An 8,372-nucleotide genomic window follows, 5' to 3' on the forward strand; every position below is an offset into this window, starting at 1 on the left:
CTCTTCAATTCTATATGGAAAAGGTGGTTAAGAAAACCAGCTAGTTATATTGTTTCGGATGGGTTTTTTTCTATCTCCCGATTCTTTCTGTTATGTTTTCTTTTCATTTCACCTTTATCTTGTTTTTTCTTTTCTACAGACGCTACATCTACTCTCCTACTTGCTCCAGCCTTTTAGGCTTGGACGAGTACACATAGATTTAAATTACAATTTTGTTATCTTTGGTTTGGCCCCATGATGCGCTATCGTAGCGGTTTAGTGCGCTATATAGCGCGCTCTTTATAGCGAATATCGGAGCGAATTCGCCGCTCCGATACTCTGTGAGATTCTTTACATAGCGAATAGCGGATCAAGTGTGCTGTGGTTCATAGCGGGTGCTCCGCATCACAACAGAATTGGCCAAATTTCTGTTGCGCTGCGGAGCGATTCCGGTGTTGCTTCACGCACCGACCCGCTTTTCCCTATGTATCACGCAATGCTTGCTCGAGTCAAGTCTTATCTCGAGGAGGCACTCAAATCAGACGTTCTAGTTCTAGCTACGATCCTCCACCCCTGCTGGCGAGCAGACTATTTCCAATTTGCTTTTGGTGAATACTCTTCTGAGTTTGAAACCGCCAAAACGTTGATCGAAACTGCTTTTCAAAATCGAAAAGCACAGCTTGAAGAAGAAGCTGGAAAGAACATCAACGCTTATGAAAATGATTCAAACGATGGCGAAGAGGATGACAATGATGGTTTCCGTGCTCATAGAAAGAAACTTCACACACGAAACAAAAACGAGCTTTGTAATTACTTGGAACGTGTCGATGAGCCCTCCAAATAGGTGGAAAAAGATCCAAATCTTGCTCTTGAATGGTGGAAGGTATAGTCTCTTTTTATGCTCTTTCTCATCTATGACTGAACTGATTGTTTCATATCTGTCTTTTCTATCAATTTCAATGCTGCAAAATATCCGGTCTTAGCCTCTCTTGCCAAGGATTATCTGGCAATCTGTGGGGCTTCATGTGCTGTCGAAAGGACTTTCTCAGCCGCGGCTGATGTCTGTTGCCGGGATCGAGGTGCTTTGAAACCAGCCACAGTTGAGCGCTCAGTTGGGAGTTGCATGTGGTCTAAAGATGGAATAAATATAGCTGGTGAAGATTTCGTCGAGTGCCAAAAATGCATGGCAGAATGTTTGGACTTGGACAAGGATAATAGAAAAAGGAAGGGTCGACCAAAGTAATTTCTTCCTTTTTGATCAAATTTTGTTTTTATATCTTTGTCTTCTATTTTTTTTCTTGTTCTCTTCATGATACACAGCAAGAATCTGGTTTGTAATGGCTGAAATACAAGAAATCCCCGCTCTACTTTGTTTTTGGTCTGAGAGTCGCAATACTGCGATACAGTAACAGTATTGTACTCCCTTTGGAGCTATGCTACTAAGTATTGAGCACCACAGTATCGTCTTTGCAATACTGTACTGAGTATCGTACCTGGGGTCTAGGTACGGTACTATTTCCTGATTTCCATGGTATCGCAGACCAGTTACTTTACTGGGTATTGTCGATACAATACCGGTATCGTAATTGTGGCAGCGTTGATTGTTTGCCAAGGTAATGGCACATGGAACCTGTGTTGCACCTGTGACATATCCTCTTATCTAGAAGCTTGCTCCTAGTGACCAATAATCTAGATCAAGGTGCATCATAAATGTTAAGATCAAGTTTCTCACTATGGAAATGCTATGATATAAAATCAAATGTAAATATGAGGCAAGACAGGTCTTGTGACTCTCAGCACAAAACACAATGAGATTGCATTGAGATTGAATGATACCAACAATGGACCATCTGTGCTCTTTTACAATCCAGGGGTGGCAGCTGGAGTGCAGCTACAATCTGCTGCAAGAAATACTAACTTGCTGCAGCACAACTTCTAAACACTGCATTCCAATGTGCAGCACAGCATATAAATGCTCAATTTTGAAGGACTCACCTGCCGTACAGCATCCTGAAACAACACTTTGACCTTGGATCAGCGCACTGCAAGTGCTCACTTCTTCTGAAGTTTGGCCAAGTACATAATGTGTTCAGGAAAACTCAGTATGAAGGTAGGAATTCTATTTTTGGTGAGAGTTGAATCTCAATATACTTACTTTCATGTTTTCATTCAGACAATCTCATCCTGTTCAAAAACAAACTTAATGTTATTGATCATCTTGCGGTTTTCTTTGAAAATTATTTGATCTGTTTGGGGTGTGGTCCAGGCAACTTGCCTCTTCACTCTACATCTTTGGTTCAATACCTTAAGCAAGCTTGAGTTAGATTTCTCATTTGTATACATCCAATGTAAATTCAAAATGGGTAAATTACTAATTTGCTGTTGTAGACTTAGGAACACTGTGCAATCAAATATCACAATGATATGTCTGATTTGTTTCCATGATCAATACAATCAGATTGTTGTCAAAGTCATCATCAAATCTCTAGAGATTATGTACAGATTTGGTTGGTGATTGGACTTGCCCATTGGCATCAGGTAACCCAAACTGACAGCAATGATATCAGACAATCACATTCTTTTTTAAGAATCAATTGAACTGTCTTTATCAACAAAAGATTGATCATTTGGTTTTTTGACCAAATTCACCTGTTTACAATAAACAATAAATCTGTGAAATGTAATAGAAGTCATAACAGCAGGAAGCTGGTGTTGATTAGAATGTGGTTCTTCATCAGATTGGTTTTCAACATGGGATGATGGTAAAAAATGATTTGGATCAACATCTGAATCATATTTGGTAATTGGAAATCAGGTTCTAGATAAAGAGACTATAGTTTGATATTGTGGTAATGAATCTATCAGACCAATCAAAAAAAATGTAATTTTGAAATTATTTATCATCATTATTTGAAGAGGAGTTCTTACTGCATACTAAATTCATTATAACTTCACACTCCAACATGTATTCAATCATGTTTATTAATCATTTGATTTATTGTTATCACTTTTTATTATTTCATTTTTAAAGCCAAAAAAAACTTTTTATGATTTTATATATAGTACACATATAAGGTTTAGATTCAACGTTCAGATTTATTTTTTATGTTTCAATTAAAACATTTCAGAAGACAGATGATATGTGTCAGCAAATAAAAAATACTTGGTAATAGGAAAAATTTGTTTTTTTTGGTAAAATAGTAATAAATTCAATCAAAGGATGAATTGAAGATCAAATTACATCAAAGAAATTATCATAGTGGATTAATAAGCCTCTGGTGGCAAACTTCAGAAGTTTGGAAAGTATTTGAATCATTGTAACATAGCTATTTACCATTTTTAGTCATCTGTTGATGGAAAAGAGGGTAAAATTAGTAATGATTCTATTTCACACCATTTTAAAATTCACAGCAATGGTATTTCACATGATCATATGAGTATCAATCCTTGGCAACAAAATTATGAATGATTTGAAGGAGTTATGATGAGTAGTATTAGCTATATACCATTTATCAAATCACAGCTTTACCACATCTTTGAATATCAAATGACTCATTCTAACACAACAGAAATCATATACCCTTATCACAAAAGCCTGAATCATCATAAGAGCTCAACTGGATGTCTATTCTAGAATACTCAAAACACAGCATATACCCAGCATATACCCAGTAATTAAGCATAAGAATAGAAATTAATCATCTTGCCTGGCAAATGAGTGATGATTAAGCTTGTAGAATGATTTACAGATCAACAGACATCACAGCAATGACCATAATGGATTAATAAGCCACTGATGGCAAAATTTAGAAATGTAGAGAGTTGTTGAATCATTAAATCATGGCACTTTACCAATATCTCAGTCATCTTTTGGGTTTTTAAGAGCTGTTAACCACTTAATTATTATTGATTTGTATTGTTGTGTATATGAACTTGTGTGCTTTTGGCAAAATTGTGTTTCCTTTTGTTCTTCATCTCTTACATAGCTTCAATTTTATTTATCCTTATAAATTTATTTGAGCAGTACTAGGTCACTCAAACCAGCCCTCCTATCAGAGGAGAAATTTCTTTCATGTGCTTTATATGACACTGTCATTCTGGAATAATATCAAAAATATATTGAGCTTATTTTTCTACATTTCAACATGGTTAACAATAAGGATGTCCAGGGCATCAAAATGGGCTGTGGGCAAGCTGATGGCTTGCCCAGTAGAATCTTGTACATGTACAACAGTATCTTGCATTGCTTGGATTTTGTGACTAGCTTTGAACAAATAGTAGAATTGATACATTAAAAAATCTAACATGGAATGCAAGCTATTAGGGGTTGGGCAAAATTTTGACCAACCGGTTTGCAAACCCCATTAAGTCGTAGTTCAACACTTTAAGAATCCTTTCAAGATGGCTAGAAAGCGATATCAAAGCCACTCTTAACCGACCAAAATTTTGATCAATCTTTTTGCTTTCCAAAAAGATTGACCAGTATGAGATGCTTCTTGATCATGCCAAAGCTGTACCTATTCAAAACTTTTACAGCAAAAAGCAATTTGCGCCGCTACAAGCCACGCAAACACCCTCTTGCACCTTTCACCAATCCCCAGACCCTTCTCTTCTCGCAAAAGCTAACCCAGGTACCCGCCCAAAATCTCTCGGTGCTGAGGTCAGACCCGTAACAGACGTGTAAACCCAGGAAACTTGTTTTCCTTGATCTTTGACACCTTTCGCCGGGCTTTGCAGAGGCGCAAAACCGGTTGGTCAAAATTTCGCCCAACCCCTATTGTGCATAGAACAAACTAGATGATATTTTACATGAACTAATAGTGGAATAACCAGGAAACTACATTGGGGCGTATAGCAAATTACAGCCGTTCCAACAATTAACGGCAGAATTCTTTGATCGTGTGTCGCTCTCGAGGTTAAATCTAGAGAGGTCAAAACTGGATTAAACCCAGTTTTGCACGCAAATGAACAAGGAGGCCTGGGAGACCTGTCACTTCGAGCCGGCTTTAACTAGTTTTGACTTTTAGATTAAATTTGGATGCAACACACTGATGAAGATTTCTGCCATTAATTGTTGGAACGGCTGTAACTGATAGTTGCAAAGTTTGAAATTTGAGAGGAGAGCAATGATTTTTTTGTAATTTTCTGACATCAATTTTTTTTCTGGGAACAAAGGAGAACATAACAAGAGAGACATTAAAGAAAGATACAAAGAGAACTGAGGTTGACTCCACAGGCCAATCCTGGCAAAGATCTTTTTACGTGATCACTTGTCCCGTCCGCGATCCCAAACGCTACTCTTGCCTGAGAGTGCTTTTGACTACCCCCATTCCCCTTAGTCAACACTACATGCCAACTTCCAAAACATTAAAGCCATATTCTGCTTCAGAACATTTAGTTTTTGAGAGTTAACCAAACTCCTCAATGTACCATAAGTTGATCTTGTCTCATGTACATAATGCTTTTCTTGATATGTATACAAGACCAACCATTTGACCATGTTACACCTCTGCAATTGATGAATTGTGATTTTCATGGTGTACTGCACAAATGGTTTATTTATTATAGACCAAGCATCTTCAAGGCTGCAGCGTTGCAATCTTCAACGCCTTTAGACTTGAGAGGTGTTTTAAAGAAACGAACTCCTATCCTCTTTGGGCTATCGGGGGTCTTGCTGAAGGTTTTCTCCTCCTACCAAATTGAAGATGCAGAGAGAATTTGATTGGTTGATGTTCAAGCAAGTAGAAATAATTCTGGACTTACAAATTTGAGCTTTGGGTTAGCGGTACAACTATTGTCCAGCGACTGTGGCACACGATATTTGAGCTCCTCGGCTGACATCCTGAAAAGACCGAAATCAGAAGACTTGAACAAGTGACAATGTTCTTACAACAAACTATCAGTGGGAAGCTTACTTTTCAATCCTGGATTGCCTATTCTTGCCTGGTTCTAATATCACGATCTGGAAAAAGATCCGAGTTAGGATTGGATGAAGAGGTCATTCTGATCTAAAACTTCACATCCACCGCTCTACTCACGGCACACGTCTTGAACATGGTGCAAGACCGATGACTTTTTGCCAACTTTTCGGCACATCTAAAGATCACAAATTACATCAGTCAGACACCACAAAATATGAGTTGAGTATCTTGAAAGAGCTTGAAGACTAACGCGAAACAGTCTTGTAATATACCACTTTCGCCTTTGCAAGTGATAGCATTTTGCCCAGATCTCGGTGTAGTGCCAGTATTAGTGTGCGGTTTAGTTACCTTCTTAACCGCGCGTCGCTGTAGATGATCAAGGGTACTCGGTTCATCAGGGGCTGATTCGCTCACTTCGAGACCAAGAACCACCTCAGTCTTCCCGAGTCGAAGGAATAATTGAAGGATGAAAGCCATGAGGATAAGAGATTTCATTTTGCGCGAGGTAAAGATGTGTAGAGGATGGATGGAGGTGAAAATATATTCTTAAGGGTGTAGTGTCAAGCACCTGAAACATTTATAGGCGTGCTCTTGCAAGCCCAGTCTGAAGGATCTGCACGATGATTGTGTTTAAACAACAGCGCTGGCTTCGGGTGTCACCCAAGTGCAAGCATCACTGAGGAACCGACCTTGGAATAACACCCAGTTGCGTTACCGTGATATAGTCCAACACGAGAGACCAGTTGAGCGGAGTCTTGGAGAGGCCCATCATGTCGCCAACCTGTTCCCGGTATCTTTCGTCTGCCTCGTGGTGCTAATTATCAACAGAATGTAGAGAGGGGCAGCTAAAAATCTGACATTGAATGTTGCCTACTGAGGGGTATCTTCAGTTTGTACGAAGACGCAACGCTACGACCAACGTCAAGCTAATTAGTGAGCAGGTGTTTGCGTTGTATTCTGGACTCGGCTGTAATTTCAAGGCTAGTGCAATTCGATTGTTATAGATACTCAAGATGATATAAAATGATTTGGCAACCTATAACATCTGATGGATTTTTTTGACAAAGTAATAGTTTAAGTTTAACCTATGTGGTACATTCCACTTGATTGAGGGACTTTCCGCCTCAAGATTGATCCAACGGCTTGATACATAATTATGATCTCAATTATGAGGAAACCCAATTTGTGATACTTTGAACCAATCGTTATGAAACGAACTTGGTAAGTAGTACCAACCCTGCGCCAGTTACGCAGAAGTTGCGTGTTGCGTGGCGGGACGTTGCGGATAATTGGCCCCGTCACGTTACAAAATACCCCGCCTAATGTTGCGGTATGTACCGCTAAGTTACACAAAACTCAGATTCGGGGATTTTTTCGAACAGCTAAATATGTGTTAACGTTACGGTCCCACACCGTTAAGTAACGGTGTTGCGGCCCCGGGTTCTCATTTTAGCACTATTCCCGATTAGGCAAGAGTAGTAGTACAAACCTCCACCCTCATCCACATTAATCAACCTCGATCGATCAATACATTTCAAAAAAACCCAAAGGAGACGCCAGTATGCCTTGGCATGTTGTCAAACATGGCCACCAAGGGGGTGAACTGTTCACAGAACCCGAGTAAGTTTTCCTTACCTCCTTCCTAAGTTCTTGTTCTATCTTCCATCCGATTTTTCTCTACCCACCTACCTTTTATACTTACCTTTGTTAATCGAATCTTACCTAGCAATCTCACCTCCCACAGAATAATTCTCCTTCCTTACCCCATCGATTTCGATTTTACATCTTTTGCTCAATCGCTCAACAAACAAACAACTAGTTTCAAATTCTACCAAATCATCATGTCATCCGTAGCATCCGAGACTCCCTCCAGATCAAGACCCGTTCGTCACAGACAGCCAGCTATTCACCCAGGGATGGTTTCACCGGCTGTCGACTCTCGTCGACGATAGAGCGTCAATGATCAATCTCAACCTGCGCTGAACAAGACCAAGCGCAAAGACCGAAGTTACGATCCCGAACCTGAGAATGAATCTGATTCATCCATTGTCAGTATTCAACGTCAAGGACGGAAGAAGGACCCGAAGGCCACTGGATATCAATCAGAGGCCTTGATTACTGAACATCAAGGCAAGAAGAGCAAGAAAGGTACCGGCTCTCAATCAAAGAGTCAGCGTCGGTCTCAGGCTCGCAAGAAAACTGCATCTGCAGCTCCATCTGATGATGTGAGTAATTTCTTTTTGATTAATACTATATCCTTGGTGTGGCAGCGCATTGAATCAATTCTGCCACAGCTCATCTCAGCCAATGTGACAAGAGCCATGCTACGTGCCAATTCCGACGAGGAGCCATCCGGTGATCAACCTCGCAAGCGTCACAAGGCGGACAAGGCAGACGCCGAAGTGGAGCTAGCTCAACTGAGGGCTTACTACAATACTCCGTTTCATAGGCATGACGATGTAAGTGTTTTAG

The 8,372-nt window shown here is 39.9% G+C and overlaps 1 protein-coding gene across 1 annotated transcript; it reads right to left on the reverse strand.

Moving 5' to 3' along the window:
- Positions 1-5,541: 5,541 nt before the first annotated feature.
- Positions 5,542-6,395, reverse strand: MELLADRAFT_69963 (uncharacterized protein; the record flags this gene model as incomplete). The annotated part of the gene is made up of 5 exons (XM_007419180.1): positions 5,542-5,670; positions 5,743-5,821; positions 5,895-5,941; positions 6,018-6,075; positions 6,151-6,395. 5 exons carry the CDS (start codon positions 6,393-6,395, stop codon positions 5,542-5,544), a joined length of 558 nt encoding a protein of 185 aa, XP_007419242.1.
- Positions 6,396-8,372: the final 1,977 nt, after the last annotated feature.

This window comes from Melampsora larici-populina (genome assembly GCF_000204055.1).
Source record: "Melampsora larici-populina 98AG31 unplaced genomic scaffold MELLAscaffold_139, whole genome shotgun sequence".
Taxonomy (NCBI): domain Eukaryota; kingdom Fungi; phylum Basidiomycota; class Pucciniomycetes; order Pucciniales; family Melampsoraceae; genus Melampsora; species Melampsora laricis-populina.